This window comes from Chlorocebus sabaeus, chromosome 24, assembly GCF_047675955.1.
Source record: "Chlorocebus sabaeus isolate Y175 chromosome 24, mChlSab1.0.hap1, whole genome shotgun sequence".
Lineage (NCBI taxonomy): Eukaryota > Metazoa > Chordata > Mammalia > Primates > Cercopithecidae > Chlorocebus > Chlorocebus sabaeus.
The window spans coordinates 50,275,696-50,295,365 of NC_132927.1; the positions used below are offsets into that span (position 1 = coordinate 50,275,696).

Here is a 19,670-nt window from a genome sequence, read left to right on the forward strand (position 1 = left end):
CAGTGCATTCTCCGCCCTCCTCCTTACTTAGTATGAATTATTTTTTCTGTAATTCAACTGTAACCTATTCTAGATTTGCTTTCCATCTTTTACAGTTACTAAACCAAGGAGATTTAACTGAAAGACGGACATGAGCGTGGGTGCTGACTCCTGAAAGAGCAGCTCTATCTGATCTCAAAATGCATATACTGGGAACAGGATGCCATAGCCCACAACAAAACCATAATGAATCTCTGAAGGACAAGACTCTGCTTTTGCCACTCTTCCTCTTTCCTGGTATAGAAGATGGATGTAGCAGAGCTTCTTTTCTAACTACCATCTGATCCAGACAAGGAATGAAGCAATGACTGTGGGCTGGGAAACTGTACCTACCTCTCTTCCCAATGCAAAATTCTGGGATAGACCAAAAGTGAATTTGATTATGTGTTGGCTGAAGTTCTTCATTCTGACTGTTGAGGGGAGGTTTTCCTTTGAAGAGTTTTCATCTCAGATTCAGCTGTCTTTTCACATGGGTGAAATAATTCCTGCTACCAACAACAGAGCTTCACCAGGAAGTTGAGCTTTCAAGATGCCTTGTTGCTTTGAAGAAGGGAGTGATGTCAATTCTCTTGTTACATTCTCCCTTTAGCAACCTGAGTAAGAGACTCTGCCACTGGGCTGCAAAAAAATAAATTACTTGAATCTCCCCTTGGCCCAGGCTGAGGTACTATCTTGTCCTATACACTTCTACTTGGTCACTTTGCTTTCTTCTTTAATGGAACATACAGTAGCATGTTAAGAGGGATTTCATGTTTTTGTTTTTTTAAAGTGAAAAATTACATGATGCAGAGATTCAGGTTTTCCTTTAAATAAACAAAACAGCCCAGTCAGTTCTTTGGCTCTTGTTTTACACAAAATTTGTTTTATTAGAGATTAAAAATTTAGTCTTTCTCTTTAAGATAGTGTACTAATTTACCCTTAGAATTCCATGCAGGTGAAACTGAACCGAGGAGTCTTAGGAAACAACAAGAACATCGTCATTTCTTAAGCCCAGGTGGTAGTTACTGGATTATCACTCTGTCACCACCAAAAAAGATACATCTGAGAAAATGGCAATAAAAATTGATACTTTTGAATTTTTCCAGAAAGACAGTTTTTTAAAAAAGGATGAGAAAGGTGCTTTAGTTAGAGCAGGCACTCTTGTTATCATCCTGTCTCCACAGCTACTGAGAAAATATCTAATCATCATCATGATTTGAGACAGGGTCTTGCTCTGTCACCCAGGCTGGGGTGCAATAGTGTAATCACAACTCACTATAACCTTGAACTCCTAGGCTCAAGGCATCTTCCCACCTCAGCTTCCTGAATAGCTAGAACTACATAGGCATGCACCCACCAGTCCAGCTAACTTTTTGTGTTTTTTTGTTTTTTGTTTTTTGTTTTTGAGACGGAGTCTTGCTCTGTTGCCCAGGCTGGAGTGCAGTGGCGCGATCTCGGCTCACTGCAAGGTCCGCCTCTCCCCCTCCCGGGTTTACACCATTCTCCTGCCTCAGCCTCCCAAGTAGCTGGGACTACAGGCGCCTGCCACCTCGCCCGGCTAGTTTTTTTGTATTTTTTAGTAGAGATGGGGTTTCACCATGTTAGCCAGGATGGTCTTGATCTCCTGACCTCATGATCCGCCCGTCTCGGCCTCCCAAAGTGCTGGGATTACAGGCTTGAGCCACCGCGCCCGGCCGTGTTTTTTTGGTAGAAATAAGGTCTCACTATGTTGCCCAGGCTGGTCTTGAACCCCTAGCTTCAAGCGATCCTCCTGCCTTGGCCCCCTCAAGTGCTGGGATTACAAGCATGAACCACTGCACCGAGCCAGAATATCCTATTATTATTGGTGAGAAGAAAAGTATTCCAAAGTTCACCTACTAGTAGAAAAATCTTGGTTGTCTGGGAAATTTTAAGTTTATTTAAAATGAACCTCATGCTTACATAAACACACAGGCACATTCTAAACAGATAACAGGAGAGAATTGTTTTAAATTATTCTTAATTTGTTAATAACATGCGTAATCACATAGTGTGTAGACTGTATTCATGGCAATTACTTGTATTCTTAGAATGCCAGTTTCTGCTTCATGCAGCCTTTTGTATTAGAGCAGTGGTTCTCAGCCAGGGACGTTTTTGCCCCCTGCAGACATCTGGCAATATCTGGAGACATTTTTGTTGTCACAACTGGGGAGAGGGGTACTACTGGCATCTACCAGGGATGCTGCTAAAGGTTCTACACTGTACAGGACAGTTCCCTTCCCCAACCCTCAACAAAGAATTAGGTGGCCCAAAATATTAATAGCACTGAGGATAAGAAACCCTGTACTAGAAGTTGTAAGTTTTTCATCCCCCATGGGCTAAATCTGACACTCAGATGTATTCTATTTTGCCCATACAATATTTCTTAAGTAATTTTTAAATTAGTTGGTAGCATACAAATTTCTGGCTTGATGAAAACATGGTTGATGTACTAACTCTGAGCCTATATTCTAGCAGGATTTGATACTTGCCAGTCTCTACCGTCTCCTACTGTCTACACCCACTCCACTGATGCATTTGTTTCTGCACTAGCCCCTATAGGCATTTGGGCCTGTGCTGTCTTTTCTGTACCTATTCTCTAAGTGTGAGGCACAAAGCGGGAACCCTTAACTCTAGGCTACGATCCCTCCACCTGGGCCTCCCCACTTTGATTTCCTTCAACCATTCCCTGTTATCTCCTACTTTTTTTTTTTTTTTTTTGAGACAGTCTTGCTCTGCTGCCCAGGCTGGAGTGCAGTGGCATGATCTCAGCTCATTACAACCTCTGCCTCTTGGGTTCAAGTGATTCTCTTGCCTCAGCCTCCCAAGTAGCTAGGATTACAAGCACGTGTCATCACGCCCAGCTGTAATTTTAGTAGAGATGGAGTTTTGCCATGTTGGCTGGGCTGGTCTCAAACTCCTGACCTCAGATGATCCGCCAGCCTCAGCCTCCCAACGTGCTGGGATTACAGGCGTGAGCCACTGCGCCCAGCCTATTAATCTGCTACTCTTCATTTCCCCATCTTCTAGCAGTAGCCATGACTTGAAACCCAAGTTTTTCCTGCCTTGACTCAAACCCAAGTTAGCTGCTTAATATTTTTCAAAAGCAGAGATTTAAGTGTAGTGATTAAGCAAGTGATAGGAGATTTTCTGGTGATTGATGAGGCAGCTCCTCCAGTACTTTCCTGGGGCTTGCAGGCTGTTCTAGAGATCCTTCTAAACCCTGCTCTGGATCTCTGATGCTGAATTTTGTAGTTTTTTGGAACCTGCAGAATAAAACACGAAAAACAAAAACAAAAAAAATTTTTTTTCCAGACAGGGTCTCACTCTCACCCAGGCTGGAGTGCAGTGGCATGATCTCGGCCCACTGCAGCGTGGACAGCCCAGCTCAAGCAACCCTCCCACCTCCGCTTCCCAAGAAGCAGGGGTTATAGGCACGTACCACTGCACCCAGCTAATTTTTTTTTTCTTTTTACTTTTTGTAGAGATGGGGGTTGCCATGTTGTCCAGGCTGGTCTCAAACTCCTGGGCTCAAGCAGTCCACCCACTTCAGCCTCCCAAAGTGCTGGGATTACAGGCATGAGCCACCGTGCCCGGTCTGAAAAAAAGAAAATCTTAAAGCACTGTGTAAGGTTTACGAATGGTCTCTCCCAGCACTTTGGGAGGCCGAGGCAGGCGAATCACGAGGTCAAGAGATCAAGACCATCCTGGCCAACAAAGTGAAACCCCATCTCTATTAAAAATACAAAAAATAGCTGGGCGTGGTGGTGGGCACCTGTAGTCCCACCTACTCGGGTCGGGAGGCTGAAGCAGGAGAATCGCTTTAACCCGGGAGGTGGAGGTTGCAGTGAATCAAGATTGCACCACTGCACTCCAACCTGGCGACAGAGCAAGACTCCGTCTCAAAAAAAAAAAAAAGAAAAGTATCAACATTATTATTATTTTATATGGGATGTAAAGGAAAATTTCTAGGGATATAAAACTAAGATAGGAATTAGGGTAGGGGCTGCTAGGATCTAAGATACAAAACAATTGACAATAGTGGAGATAGATACTATTTTCGTCCTTTGACTCAATATCAAAATGGGTTTTGGAGAAGGTGATACTAATGAGCTACCTTTAAGGAATGCTAGAAAAACAGTTTTATAGTTTTATAAGAAGTCAAAATATTCATGATTTTTCTTCAAAAATAAAGTAGAAATAGTTTCGGCTCATGGAATTGGAACTGGAATTGGAAAATGATCTGTTTCAAAATGGAAGAAAACGAAACATAATTTGTCAGATTTTATTCACAACTGCACCACTGTCTAAATTCAAATGTGTTACTTGGAGGGAGATCTCTGGATTACTTATTATGTAAATACAGGATTATGATCTCAAAATACCAGTGGCTATTCTAAAGTTTCCTCCCAGTGGTATTACTGGGTATGACAATTTACAAAGCTGCAGAATGACAGCAACATCGCAGGTTACCTGGGAAAATCCTTGACTTTGGTCTCCTTCTCTTGAACAGTCCCAGTGCTTTGACCCTTGTTTCTCACAAAGTCTTCCTCCAGCCCAGCCTGCTTCAGGGTGTCTAGATACCATTGTTCTGCTTCTTTCTTGGCTAGATTCTGTGGGATGGAAATTAATCTGTTGTAGCTATCTTACGAATTACCAGACAATTCTAAAGTACTTAATCAGTATTCTTACAATACTGCCACTACCACCACTATCCTTATTATGGGGCACGGATTTGCATGAAAATTATTTAACTCTTGTTTTCGAGCTTTAATGTGGGTATAAATCACCTGAGGTCTTGTTAAAATGCAGATTTCATATTTGGTAGGTGTCAGATGAGGACCGTAATTGTGTATTTCTGACACTCCCCAGAGATGCCAAACTGTTGATTTAGGAGCCACAATTTTGAAAAGCAATGACTTAGACTTTTGGGAGACAAATGAAACCCAGATTTAAAAGGATGGACTAAAAACCTTCTAAGATTTTAAAGCAACAAAGCATTATCAGGAGCATTAAAATAAAAAATAAGCTACACCAAGACTCTTAATGGAAGGACAGGTGGTCTGCATGTGGACCAGGAGATTATTATTTTTTGTTTAAGTATTCCAAGAAAAAATCATAGAGTACTTTGTATTTTTCCTAGAGAGGTGAAAGATCTGTTGAGATCTGAAGAGTGAGCTTGCTTAACATTAACATGAAGCATGAGAGATTTTGAACAATGCAGGTTGCTAAGTAAATCCAAGACCATGTGTGCTTGTGTGTGTGAGAGGAGAAAGATTTACGGAGGGAGGAGGAAGTGAAGCCAGCAAATGCCTAGACAATGTACTAACTATATGGAGCTAACGCCCCACCATTGGAACTAGGTCACTAGGGAGCCCCAACTTGTCTGAAACTGGAGAGGAAAAGGATCCACAGAGCCTAATGCAGCAGAACCAGAGCATCCTTACAGCCTTATGGAGATCTCAGCTGAGTCCAATGTCCCTAAAATTCTATAGAGAATATCTTAAAATGATAGTCTTCCAGGATACTTTGGGTACACTGCCTATGGGTTAGCCCTGCTCCACAAGGAACACACACACACACACACACACACACACACACACACACAGACACACGCATACAAAATAAAAGAAGAAAAAAAAAATTTCAGGCTTCCAGCCTGAAAGCCACTTAGTCTAGAAAAAGCCGGTGGGGTGTTTGTGGGCATCCTAATCCTTGGAGACTTATAAATGTGCCACAGCTCTAAAGACTGGGGAGGCCCAGGGCCAGCAGCACAGGCAGAGGAGAGAGACCTTTCCAGCACTGTGAACAGTGGCTCCAGAGCACAGAAAGAGCCAAATGGTCCCTGTGTCTCTGGGGTCTGATGACCTCTGAATGCTAGACTACAGTGAAAGCTCTAGGAAGTGAAATGTCCCTTTACCAATGCCTTTGGAGTCCACTCTTGGATGAAATCAACACAAGCAGCATTCTCTACTGTACTATTTATTTTGGGAAAATAAGGTAGTAATGAAATTAGAATTTCTGGGCCTCAAGGAAATGTTTAATACCCACATATTAAAATTGTTTCATAATTTCTCAGAGCCTTTTTATCTAAGGCAGAAAGAAAACAAATGATGGTTTAGTTTTACCTTGGCAACTTGTTCAAAGAGATACGGCCTTGTTTGTATTCGCTTCTTCATTTCTTCCAGTTCTTTCTTATATTCTTTCGCTCTTTTACGGTCATTGTTCCTGGAATTAGCAAGATTTTTAGAATTACGTCGTTTCTAGGCCAGGCGCGGTGGCTCACGCCTGTAATCCCAGCACTTTGGGAGGCCGAGACGGGCAGATCACAAGGTCAGGAGATCGAGACCATCCTGGCTAACATGGTGAAACCCCGTCTCTACTAAAAATACAAAAAAAAAAATGAGCCGGGCATGGTGGCGGGCGCCTGTAGTCCCAGCTACACGGGAGGCTGAGGCAGGAGAATGGCGTGAACCCGGGGGGCGGAGCTTGCAGTGAGTGGAGATCGCGCCACCGCACTCCAGTCTGGGCGACAGAGCCAGATCTGTCTCAAAACAAACAAACAAACAAACAAACTACATCGTTTCTAATCCAGAATACCGTTCATTTCCAGTTAAGCAGTGTAACTCCCATGTACATTGTAAATTCCTATGTGACTTGGAAAATCATGGCCCCGCCACTGTGATTACAGGAGCCTGCCTACCCCAGTAACTCCATTTTGCATTTTCTGGCAACAGGCCAGTGGTCTGCTGGATCCCAAGGCAAGCACCCCTTTTGACACATAGGGGATACTGACCGGTTTTCTTTCAGCTTTGCTTTGAACACTTCCTCCAGGCTTTTATGGGGATCCATGGCTTTTGCACGCAAGGTCACAGATTTGGACATTGCTTGAGACTTCTTTTTGTGTATCTCCAGCCACTGAATACTCTCATCTGCTTTGTTCTTTTTTTCAAGTGCACTTCTAAAGGGAGGAGGCAAAAAGAGAGTATAGATTACCAACCTGGGCATACTGAAAAGCAATCTCAGGCCAGGCTTGGTGGCTCATGCTTGTAGTTCCAGCACTTTGGGAGGCCAAGGCAGCTGGATCACCTGAGGTCAGGAGTCCAAGACCAGCCTGGCCAACATGGTGAAACCTCAACTCTACTAAAAATACAAAAATTAGCTGGGTGTGGTGGTGTGCACCTGTAATCCCAACTACTTGGGAGGCTGAGGCAGCAGAATTGCTTGAACTCAGGAGGCAGAGGTTGCAATGAGCCAAGATCACACCACTGCACTCCAGCCTGGGCAACAGAGCAAGATTCCATCTCAAAAAAAAAAAAAAAAAAAAAAAAATTAAAATAGCTGGGTGCGGTGGCTCACGCCTGTAATCCCAGCACTTTGGGAGGCCGAGGAGGGCAGATCATGAGGTCAGGAGATCGAGACCATCTGGCTAATACTGTGAAGCCCTGTCTCTACTAAAAATACAAAATATTAGCTGGGTGTGGTGGTGTGTGCCTGTAGTCCCAGCTACTCGGGAGGCTGAGGCTGGAGAATGGCGTGAACCCAGGAGGTGGAGGTTGCAGTGAGCCGAGATCACGCCACCGCACTCCAGCCTGGGCAACAGTGAGAGACTCCGTCTCAAAAAATAAATAATAAATAAATAAAATAAAAGCAATCTTAGTAACCTTTTCTGGAAAGTAAGTTGGTGTTTTCAATGAATACGGCATGTAATTTACCTCAACTGGCATTTTAAAAAATAATAAAATTCTAGGATTAAATGCACTGGCAGATGAAGCCTTTCCAGCACTAGGGACACAGTGACTTCCTACCCTAGAAGTGCATTTACTGAACTGGAGAAATGTCAGTTAAAATATCCTTAGTTAGGCCGGGTGCGGTGGCTCATGCCTGTAATCTCAGCACTTTGGGAGGCTGAAGTGGGCTGATCACGAGGTCAGGAGTTCAAGACCAGCCTGGCCAACAAGGTGAAACCCCATCTCCACCAAAACTACAGAAAAAATTAGCTGGGCGTAGTGGCACATGCCTGTAATCCCAGCTACATGGGAGGCTGAGGCTGGAGAATCACTGAACCCGGGAGACAGAGGTTGCAGTGAGCTGAGATTGTGCCACTGCACTCCAGCCTGGGCAACAGAGCAAGACTCCATCTCGAAAAAATATATATCTATATATCCTTACTTAAATAGCCCAACACTCAATAGGTCTTCACCTATTGATCCAAAATAATACTAATAGCTGCCACTTACTGAGTTCCCTATTAGGAATCAAGTACCATTACATTTCACGTAGTCCTCATAACTGCCTTATGAGGTAAATACTAAATCCCCTTTTTATAGGGGAGGTGATTGAGGCTCAAAGGAGGTAAGCCACTTGCTCAAAGCTACCCAGCATGCCAGTGGAAAAGCCCCTATTGGACCAGGATCTTTGGCTCCCAAGCCTCTGGCCTTGACCACTCTGCTGTAAACAGTGGGCTGGAAGGTATCTGGGTTCATGGTTCTTTGGGAATACAAATCTGCATATTCAGAGACAACTGGAAATGAGCCTCCTTCAGTGCAAACTATTTGGCTTCAACTAGTAGCACTTAGTTTGTTCAGTTACCTAAAAGGTAATATGCTGAATTCTTCCAAAAGGAAAATCAATCAAGACTCTTCTATTTGGATGTTTACATTCAAATGGACAGACTGGGAAGGACATGCAAATTTAATCTGCTCATATGACAGATTCCCTGTGGCGGGAAAGCAGATGTGGATGTCCTCTATAGGTGGGCCAGCCTCTTTGTTCAGGAGACCTGGGTTCTTGGGCCCTCAGGATACTGAGCAATTAGCCCTGATTTAGTAGGTCTAACTGAAGTCTGAAGAAGAAAGGAGTATCCCTTGGACTGTAAGTACTTTTCTACAATCCCTGCTGTGGGGCTTAAGGATCCAAGTAGGTTCTGAGTACTCCCCTACATGCCCCATGGGAAGGCAGTAAGACATCAGTCCTCTCCCTGGCCTAGCTGCTCATTACACCATGACCTCTCTTGCCTACTCCAGCTCCGAAGCCTGGTGGAGGAACCCTTGCTGGGGGCTGGCTCAACGAGAACAACATCATAACAGAGTCAGGTGAGTTGAAGAGTTAAAAATAAGCAGGCTCTTGCTGCCCAACGGACCCTGACATCTTCCCAAGATGAATCTCAGAGAATCTCAAATCTATGCAATGGATGTCTCATCTTTGCGGCAACTTCAGCCACCTGCTAGCATGCTTCTCTAAATTCTTGTTCCTCGTTACTCCCTTTCTCTCATCCATGGGCTTTTATCCATGTTCTGTCTGGAACCTTCCTTCTCTCCAGGCTTTGGCCAACTCTTCCTTGTTCTTCAGGTTTCAGGTTTCACTTTAGGCATCTATTCCACAAGACAAGACCCCCCTGCTCCAGGCTGCCCAGTGCCCTCAAAGTCCCCTCTACCCCCAGTCATTGCACTACTCAAAAAATACAGCCATTGCTTCTTTGCTTTTCTCTATTTCAGTCTAGATAATAAACTGTAGGTTCTCTAAGATCTCCAGCCTTAGCACTGTGCCTGGCACAGAATAAGCCCACTGTGAATATGTGCTGAATGATGGCTAGCTGTTCTCCAAGCACCAGGTGTGGAGAACTGCAATTGTTCCTGTCCTGATCAGAAAATTCCCTTTGACCCCTTGAGGTGTCTCTGATAACAGGAAAGGAGGCCCCTCAGTAGGGAGGTTTCCAGCATTTGGGGCCAGAATCAGAGCATGGGTCTTGTGCAGCCTGCCCACTCACCTGACTGCAGATTCCCTCTTCCTGGTGGCATCTGTGATGTGCACAGGGAGAGTGTTGGCAGAGAGGGAAGCAAGGCCACTCGGAGAACGACTGCTTGGCAGGGGTGGAGCTGGTGGCTGTGGGGAATCCTAGAAGAAACAAAGACTGGTATCGGTGGGACAGCATGTGTGATTAGTTTCTTTTTTTTTTTTTTTTGAGACAGAGTCTCGTCTCGCTCTTTTGCCCAGGCTAGAGTGCAGTGGCCAATCGAGGCTCACTGCAACCTCCGCCTGCCTGGTTCAAGCAGTTCTCTTGCTTCAGCCTCCCATGTAGCTGGGACTATACAGGTTGTGAGCCACCACGCCCAGCTAAATTTTTGCAGTTTTAGCAGAGACAGGGTTTCACCATGTTGGTCAGGCTGGTCTCGAATTCCTGACCTCAGGTGATCCACCCACCTCGGCCTCCCAAAGTGCTGGGATTACAGGTGTGAACCACCACGCCCAGCCGTTTTCTATCTTTACTAGGATTCAATTTAACTGAAGGACTGAAAATGAGAATCTTTTTTTTTTTTTCCTGGGAATAAGGCAAGGATAATGAGATCTCAAGTTTCGTAACCAAGCCAAGACTTGGATATCAATCCTAAAGTTTTTAGTCAAATGAGGAGAGTTCCTTGGAATTGGTATAGGGACATCAACAACTGATCCCAACTCCTTGCCTCTCAGGCCTGCTTGGACTTATTTCTGTGAAATCCTTCTAGAGCAAGGGAGGAAGAGGAGTGTCCCTATGGTTTGTTTTTGTTTTGTTCTGTTTTTGAGATGAACTTTCACTCTTGTTGCCCAGGCTGGAGTGCGGTGGTGCAATCTCAGCTCACTGCAACCTCCGCCTCCCAGGTTCAAGCAATTCTCCTGCCTCAGCCTCTGGAGTAGCTTGGATTACAGGTGCCCGCCACCACACCCAGCTAAGTTTTGTATTTTTATCAAAATTAGAGATGGGGTTTTGCCATGTTAGCCAGGCTGGTCTCAAACTCCTGAGCGCAGATGATCTGCCCTCCTCAGCCTCTCAAAGTGCTGGGATTAGAGGCATGAGCCACCATGCCCGGCCTGTTTTTTGTTGTTGTTTTGAGATGGGGTCTCACTCTGTTGCCTAGGCTGGAGTACAGTGGCGTCATCTTGGCTCACTGCAGCCAGAGATTCCTGGGCTCAAGTGGTCCTCCCACCTCAGCCTCCTGAATAGCTTGAACTACAGGTACATGCCACCACGTGTGGCAAATGTTTGTTTTGTTTTGTTTTGAAGAGATGAGGTCTCTATGTTGCCCAGGCTGGGCTGTGGTCTGGAGTTTATAGGAAAGTGAATCTGTTTATAACTGAGCTGGTGTTTAAAAAAGATAGGAAAACCTTGTTGAGAAGTGCTTTCCAGAAAGACCTGGCCCCACCCTGTATTTCAGGCCTTAGCCCTGACCCTCCCACAGCTGCCCGGGCTCTCACCGGCCTCCCTCCGGTGGTGGCAGCATTGCAGGGCCGCTGAGGGTGGTGCAGGCTGGAGGTCCTCAGCAAGAAGGGCTTGTTGCGAGTGGCCTCTTGGGTTTCTCTTCTTTTGGCTGCTTTTCTCTGGAAGGCCTTATAAAGGCCCTCATAGTCAGGGACCATGGGATTCACCTGAGGCTGGAATCCAAAGTTAGTGTGCAGAAACCCAAGCTTTTCCTGCTGGGTTCGGGTGGCTGTGCGGGGCTGGGGGTTAGCCTGGTTACCAGAGGAGGCGATAGGGGAAGAGGCCATCTGGAGCATGTCCAGGGCTCTCATCTGGATGCGAATTTTCCTGAAGAGCTCAGCTTCTGTGGAGACAGGATGGTGATGGGTAAGAAAGGACCAGGCATGAAACCTACAGGGTTGGAGAACTTTCCCTCTTTTACACACTAGCCATAAGTGTACTGGAGGCAACTATGAACTTTTCGGGAATTCTGACACGTTAACATCCTGTGCGATGCTTGCAGATGGCCTTAATAGGAGTATTTATGCCACAGAAAATAACAAACATTACAAACCAGCTTGCTTGCTTTTTTCTGGAGAGCTTGTTAATAAATGTCATCCCGAACACCACTGCCTGTGCCAGTCAGGCTGCAGAAGCAGCCACCAGCTACACTCACTGAGCACTTTCTACGACTGCTTCTTTACAGATGAAGCAGAGGAAGTGGGCCAGCCGCCTGCTCCTCTCCCATGTTTCCCCATCTCAGAGAAAGGCCACACCATCCACCCAGCTGCCCAGGCCCTCTGCCCACATCACTGACTCCTCCGTGTCTCTCATCAGTCACAAGTTGCCACTTCCTCCTCTTTAACCTCTCTCCAGTCCATCCTCTTTTCTTCATCCCTGCAACCAGCTGCATAATTTCTCAATTGAATGGCGAAATAGCTTCCTCTTGACTCAGCAGCCCTCCAGTCTTGCTGCCCTCTTGGATCATCTACACAGCAATCAGAAGGATCCTTCTGAACTAGATTTCTGATGGTGGGTCACCCTGCCTCAATCCCTCAGTGGCTCCCCTGTGCCCTTGGGATGAAGTCCAGACTCGCTAGCCTGGCTTGCAAAGCTCCTCATGCCTAGCCCATGTCTGCCTCTCCCTTCCTGCTCCCTCTTCTCTCAGCCCTCTACCTCTCCAGCCCTTGCAGATGCTCCACTTTCTCTCCCCTCCATGCCACATTCTGCCTGTTCCACTTCTTCTCCCTCTTCGCCCCTTCTTTAGTTCAGCCCCAGGGCCCACTTTCTTAGGGGACCTTCCCTAACTGCTCCCTTCCTTCACCAATCCCCGGGTTAGGTCCCTCTGATATATGTTTCCATGCTTCCCCCTTTAATCTTTGTAAATAACTCACCACGTTTGTATGCATTTGTGTTTATCTGTTGTCCTCATATGTCTACAAACTCCATGTCTGTGTGTTCACCATGGCACAGCGCCTGGAGCACGGCACATGCCACTGACAAGTGAATAAAGCCTGAGCCCCTTATTTGGAGCTATACTTTTTGAAATGTGTAAATAATCATCCCCCAGGTAATTTCAGTGACTGATGCCACCTCATCAGGATGAAGGGGCCGTGGGGGAGCATCTCAGGGCAGTATGCCGGTGGTGGCATGAGCCCAAGCTGGTCCTCAGGTGTCTCACTGGTTCTCTATTCTTGCACCTCTGCTGGTGCAGAGGCCCTCATGTGCATTCACTCAGCTGTCAACAGGACGAGCCTTGCAGGACACTGTGGGACCTTTCAGTCCTTACTCCATACAGGCCCCGATTGTGTAGACAGACCTAACCCTGCCCGATGGCCTGCACTAAACGTGCAGCCTCTAGTGGGTCCACCCAAGCAGCAAGTCTCCAAGCCAGGCTAACTCCTGGGCCCTGACTAAATCCCTACGGTGGAATGGCAGGATGGCAGGATAGCAAGGTGGCAAGGATGTCTTTACCCTGGAGTTTATCCCCAAGGGCTGGCTCCAGAATGGACCTGGGGATCCTTCTGGTGGCCTTCTGCTTGGAGATCTTGGCTTCAGCTGTGGCAGCCAAGTCTCTCTGTCGAGCAGCTTCCTTTAGTTGCTCCTCCTTCTCCAGGAAGCTGAAGGGCTTCAAAGAAGAGAGGAGCAGTTCCTTCCTCTTCTGAATCCCTGCCCGCCTTCGGGCCTCGCTGCGCTCCATGATCTCTTGGTAGAGGGGCAGGTAGACATGTGCAGGCACAGGCTGTGCCCGGAACTGCCTGTGGCACTCAGCCTCTTCCTCACCCTGCCTCCGGGCCCGCTGCCTCTCCTGCTCAAAAGAGGCAGGTGAGCCCAGCCACTCGGCCTTCTTCCGGGCCTCTCGCAGTGTCATGCGGAATGGCCGAGGGACAGTAATGGATGATGCCCAGGAGCTGACACTTCTGTGCTGGGAGGAAGGCCGGGAGCCTGAGGGTGGCTGGGTCGGAGCCCTGGGAATGTTGGAGGGAAGGTTGCTCAGGGAGCTGCAGCGCCTTGTGGAGCCACACCTGGAAGAAAGCAGATCCACGTGTGGAGGACAGGGCAGTCAGGAGGCCCTGCTCCCTCCAGACCTCCTCCCCAGTGCTCCCTTCCCACTGGTCACAGCTGGCTGCTTGGTCACAATCCTGGCAGCCCTAAAGGAAAGTCTCTTCTCAGAACTGATCCCAGAACTGCCACCTTGCACTCTAATATTTCATATGAGAGAGAGAACAATGAGCAGAGTAGAGCTTGAGAGTCAGACAGACCTGGGTTTAAATCTTGCTTCAAACTTTGAGCAAGGTTCTGTTAAAACCTCAATTTCCTCCTACATAGAATGACAAAAATTAATGTCTACTAACCAGGTTATTGGAGGAGAAAGTAAATATTAAATGAGATAAGGTAACGAGATAATGTATACTTTATCTCATTAAATATTTACTTTCTAAGACTTGACCAAGATAAAGGTACTTTGTTGTCATTCTCAGGGAAAGCGTATTTAGGAAAGGCTTCCCTGTATTTTTTTTTATTTTTCAATATTTATTTATTTATTTATTTATTTATTTATTTTGAGATGGAGTCTTGCACTGTTGCCCAAGCTGGGCGTGATCTTGGCTCACTGCAACCTCCACTTCCCAGGTCCAAGCAATTCTCTGCCTCTGCCTCCCAAGCAGCTGCAATTACATGCACCCACCACCACACCTGGCTAATTTTTTTTATATTTTTAGTAGAGACGGGGTTTCACCATTTTGGCCAGGCTGGTCTTGAACTCCTGAACTCATGATCCACCCACCTCAGCTTCCCAAAGTGCTGGAATTACAGGCGTAAACCATGATGCCCGGCCCATTTTTTATTTTATTTTTATTTGTTGAGTCAGAGTCTTGCTCTGTCGCCCAGGCTGGAGTGCAGTGGCATGATATCAGCTCACTGCAACCTCCATCTCCTGGGCTCAAGGGATTCTCATGCATCAGCCTCCTGAGTAGCTGGGATTACAGGCACACATCACGATGAGTGGCTAATTTTTGTATTTTTAGTAGAGACGGGGTTTCACCATGTTGACCAGGCTGGCCTCGAATTCCTGACCTCAAGTGATCTGCCTGCCTCAGCCTCCCAAAGCGCTGGGAGTGCAGGTGTGAGCCACTGCGCCTGAGGAAAGGCTTCCCTTTAATTAATCCCAGGGCATCACTGGACTAAGTGTTGCCCAAAGTGATTTAGGATTCCTGGGGAGGAATTGGAACACCTGTTTGGAATCAAAAGCCGATTCTCAGCTACAGCCTCAGTAAATGGCAACTTGCAGAAGTGCTCTTTGCTTTACAGAGGAAGATGAAGCCCAGAGACACGATGTGACCTGTGTGGAGATGTGGAGTGAGGCAGCCGTGAAGCTGCAGTGCCTTACCTCAGAGCCTGGGGGCTCTGGACCTGTACCTTCCCCCTGCCCTTGTCTCGGAAGAAACTCTCCAGGTCCTCCTCATCTTCAGAGAGGTTTTCATCACTCTCTGGGTCAGACTGAAAGAGAGACTCCAACAGACACGGTCTGCCTTTCTGCTTCAGTACCTGTAAGGTCTGGTAAAAGCTCCCAGTTGAGTCAGAAGTAGAATCTATCTCCTCCTCTGGGCTGAGGAACTCGTCAAGTTTGCTGGCCCTGGGCAAAACCAGCCCATCCCCAGACAGCTCCTCTCCTGCCTCTGTGTCTGGGGAGGATTTGGGGGAAAATACCTACAATAGAATAGAAATAGACTGTGAGTGAAACAATAATTTCAAAGGTATTCAAATCATAACTTAATTTCACTTTGAACAAGCCTCTGTATATTAGGGACTGGGGAGAATTTGGGGTCTGCCAGGTGCGCTGGCTCATCCCTGTAATCCCAATACTTGGGGAGGAATTTTTTAAAATAAGATGTGTTTCTTGCTCTAAAGACATTTCACAACTTGGTCTATGAAGTGCGCTTCACTGAAGGGATGGAGAGGGAAGTGAAGAGCTGAAGTTGGTTCCCTACACCATACGGTGCAGTAAGCTTTTACAGAGCACTTCACCTGTACCACGCATTCTGACCCCTGCACTCCAGGAATCTGCCCATGATGATGGCCGCACTCTGCCTTACTTGGGTTGTACCTACTTCTTGCTCACCTTCCTTCTCCCCCTTCCCTTTTATCAACCAAAAAGCTTTCCATAGACACTCTTTTTTTTTTTTTTGAGACGGAGTCTCTGTCGCCCAGGCTGGAGTGCAGTGGTGCGATCTCGGCTCACTGCAAGCTCCGCCTCCCGGGTTCACACCATTCTCCTGCCTCAGCCTCCCGAGTAGCTGGGACTACAGGCGCCCGCCACCACACTCGGGTAATTTTTTGTATTTTTAGTAGAGACAGGGTTTCACCACGTTAGCCAGGATGGTCTCGATCTCCTGACCTCTTGATCCGCCTGCCTCGGCCTCCCAAAGTGCTGGGATTACAGGCATGTAATCCCTACTCCTCTGCTTTCCTCATGTTCTAGCTAATTTGCACTCTGTCAAGGAATGGGTGATGGCCGGGAGCAGTGGCTCACGCCTGTAATCCCGGTGTTTTGGGAGGCTGAGGGAGGTGGATCACCTGAGGTCAGGAGTTCAAGACCAACATGGTGAAACCCCATTTCTACAAAAATACAAAAATTAGCTGGGTGTGGTGGTGGGTGCCTGTAACCTCAGCTACTGGGGAGGCTGAGGCAGGAGAATCGCTTGAACCTGGGAGGCTGAGGTGGCAGTAAGATGAGATCACACCACTGCACTCCAGCCTGGATAACAAGAGCAAAGCTCCATCTCAAAAAAAAAAAAAAAAAAAAAAAGGAATGGATGATTAACAAGAGAGACAGTATGGTCTGGCTGGAAGAGCAATGTCCTAAGAAGCGGGACACACAATTAACTTTTTCAGTACTCCATTCATTCATACCATATTTACTGGGTGCCTGATGTGCACTGGGCATTTGGCTGAGAACAAGACAAACAAGATCCTTACTCCCTTGAAGCCTACACTGTAGTAAGAGAAGACAGACAACATAAGATGATAAATTCCATGAAAACCATAAACAACTGTGAGGTTATAAAAAGATGGAGTGCCAGCCGGGCGCCGTGCTCATGCCTGTAATCCCAGCACTTTGGGAGGCCGAGGCAGGCGGATCAAGAGGTCAGGAGATCGAGACCATCCTGGCTAACGTGGTGAAACCCTGTCTCTACTAAAAATACAAAAAATTACCCGAGTGTGGTGGCGGGCGCCTGTAGTCCCAGCTACTCGGGAGGCTGAGGCAGGAGAATGGTGTGAACCCGGGAGGCGGAGCTTGCAGTGAGCCGAGATCGCACCACTGCACTCCAGCCTGGGCGACAGAGACTCCGTCTCAAAAAAAAAAAAAAGATAGAGTGTCTATGGAAAGCTTTTTGGTTGATAAAAGTCTATCAGATTAAGGTTATTAAGAATGTACTTGTAATCGGTGCATCAGTTAGGTTTATTAATTTGCTGCAGGACACTACGGAAAACCATAGGGAACTTAGGGTCGGGGTGTAATTTTTATAGGGCTGGCCAGCTTCCCTGATTGATTCTGGAATGGTGTTGTCATGAAGTGGGGACAATTTAATAAGTGAATGATTGAGCTTTTTTTTTCTTTTTTTAGGCAGGATTTTGCTCTGTCACCCAGGTTCTGGAGTGCAGTGGTGCAATCATGCCTCACTGCAGCCTGAACCTCCTGAGCTCACGTGATGATCCTCCCACCTCAGCCTCCTGAGTAGCTGGGACTACAGCACTCACCACCACATCTGGCTAATTTTTTAATTTTTTGTAGAGACGGGGTTTCACCATGTTGCCCAGGGTGGTCTCCAACTCCTGAGCTCAAATGATTCGCCTGCCTTGGCCTCCCAAAGTGCTGGGATTACAGGTGTGAGCCACTGGGCCCCGCCCAAAGGCAAGTCTTATTCAAAAGGTGAGAAGAATAAAGTAGGGTGGGTAACTAATTGATCAGTAAGCAGTATAATCTGGAAGAAGGAGTATTAGTAATTTTGCACCTATAGTATGGACCTGAAACACTGTTTCCTGATGCTCTTGCTGTTGGCATTATCTATGCCTATGACAGTCTGAGTTATACTTTCTCAGTCCTGGGCTGATTTTTATTTTTCATTGTGGAGGAACTTTAAATTGACAATTGATTGATGAGGAGCCAGCCTTACTAAAATCCAGGGTAAGAGTCAGAGGTATGTATGCACCCTAGCCCTGGCTCTGCTACAAAGAGTGTGCGATCTTGGGCACATTTTTTTTTTTTTTTAAAGACAACTTTATTAAGATATAATTTCTATACAATATACTCGTTCATTTAAAGTGTACAATTCAGTGGTTTTGGTATATACACAGAGTTGTGCAACTACCATCACAATTTTAGAACACCGTCATCACCCCTAAAATAAACGCCATACTCTTTAGTAGTCACTCCCTATTTCCCCTAACCATCCACACCCCACCCCACCAGCCCTAAGCAACCGCAAGTCTACTTTCTGTCTTTAAGAATTTGGGGGCCGGGCGCGGTGGCTCAAGCCTGTAATCCCAGCACTTTGGGAGGCCGAGACGGGCGGATCACGAGGTCAGGAGATCGAGACCATCCTGGCTAACACGGTGAAACCCCGTCTCTACAAAAAAAAAATACAAAAAAAAAAACTAGCCGGGCGAGGTGGCGGGCACCTGTAGTCCCAGCTACTCGGGAGGCTGAGGCAAGAGAATGGCGTAAACCCGGGAGGCGGAGCTTGCAGTGAGCTGAGATCCGGCCACTGCACTCCAGCCTGAGCGGCAGAGCGAGACTCCGTCTCAAAAAAAAAAAAAAAAAGAATTTGGGGTCCGCCAGGCTCACTGGCTCACGGTAATCCTAGCACTTTGGAAGGCCTTGGCTGGTGGATCACTGGAGGCAGGCGCCACCACACCTGTTTTTTTTTTGTTTTTTGTTTTTTGTTTTTTTTTGAGACAGAGTCTCGCTCTGTCGCCAGGCTGGAGTGCAGTGGTGCGATCTCAGCTCACTGTAAGCTCCGCCTCCCGGGTTCAAGTGATTCTCCTGCCTCAACCTTCCCAGTAACTGGGCCTACAGGCGTGCGCCACCATGCCCAGCTAATTTTTGTATTTTCAGTAGAGACGGGGTTTTGCCATGGAAACCAGCCTGGTCTCAACTTCTTGACCTTGTGATCTGCTTGCCTCGGCCTCCCAAAGTGTTAGGATTACAGGCGTGAGCCACTGCGCCTGGCCTTTATTTTTTTTTTAATTTTTAGTAGAGACGGGGTTTCACCATGTTGGCCAGGCTGGTCTCGAACTCCTGACCTCAGGTGATCCACCCGCCTCTGCCTCCCAAAGTGTTGGGATTACAGGCGTGAGCCACCACCCCGGTCAAACGTGGGGGGCAATTTTCTTAATCTTCTTGTGCCTTAGTTTTCTACAAAAAAGGGACGACAATTGGTCATAGAGTACTAACAGGATAAGCGAAAACTTATGTGACATTGCCTATAAGGAGCCTCGTATAAAGTCCGAGAGGTTCAGGTCTCCAAATCAGAATCCGCCTACTGGTCCCTAAACGCTCATTTTAACCCCACGCCCCTCCGTGACACGCCCCTGCTATCTGTTTCCAAGGCAACGCCAAACAGTTTCCTCTCTGGGATTCCTTTCCCGGGGGCAGTCCCGCTTCCTCCCTTCTCTTTCTCTCCTCACCTGACGGCTCCCCTCCGCGCCTCCGGGGGCTCCCTCAGGCCTCTCCACGGTCATTTCAGCTGGACAGAGGCAGCAGCAGCTGTGACAGCGATAGGTGCAGCAGCGGCGACAGCCCTAGCTGTGCAGAGCCAGGGTCCACCCCTTTCTAGCTTTGGCGTCTGATTGGCTTCCAGGGCAGCCTCCGATTCATCCCGCCCAAGGAGGCAAAGTTCGTTTTCCGATTGGCCTA

The 19,670-nt window shown here is 47.1% G+C and overlaps 2 protein-coding genes across 7 annotated transcripts in view; one reads left to right on the plus strand and one right to left on the minus strand.

Moving 5' to 3' along the window:
• Positions 1–869, plus strand: part of ZNF410 (zinc finger protein 410) — a 54,277-nt gene extending 53,408 nt beyond the window's left edge. For all 5 annotated transcript variants that reach the window (XM_073011151.1, XM_007987246.3, XM_037984693.2 and 2 more), the window contains one exon: positions 96–869. In XM_073011151.1, the coding sequence (XP_072867252.1) occupies positions 96–134 (39 nt within the window). In that variant the 3' untranslated portion in view covers positions 135–869. The remainder of the gene's footprint in view (positions 1–95) is intronic.
• A 1,043-nt stretch (positions 870–1,912) lies between these two features.
• On the minus strand, positions 1,913–19,637 carry FAM161B (FAM161 centrosomal protein B). 2 transcript variants are annotated; one of them, XM_007987262.3, is made up of 9 exons: positions 19,442–19,618; positions 15,141–15,460; positions 13,226–13,776; positions 11,269–11,615; positions 9,806–9,933; positions 6,833–6,997; positions 6,165–6,264; positions 4,510–4,649; positions 1,913–3,302 (listed from the first exon to the last, which is right to left on the minus strand). In XM_007987262.3, the coding sequence occupies exons 1-9, from the start codon at positions 19,493–19,495 to the stop codon at positions 3,164–3,166; spliced, it is 1,944 nt and encodes a 647-aa protein (XP_007985453.3). In that variant the 5' UTR covers positions 19,496–19,618; the 3' UTR covers positions 1,913–3,163. The 2 variants fall into 2 exon arrangements, with proteins under 2 accessions (XP_007985453.3, XP_072867243.1); XM_073011142.1 differs by lacking the exons at positions 1,913–3,302; positions 4,510–4,649; positions 6,165–6,264 and adding an exon at positions 6,271–6,580 and having other exon boundaries at positions 19,442–19,637.
• Positions 19,638–19,670: the final 33 nt, after the last annotated feature.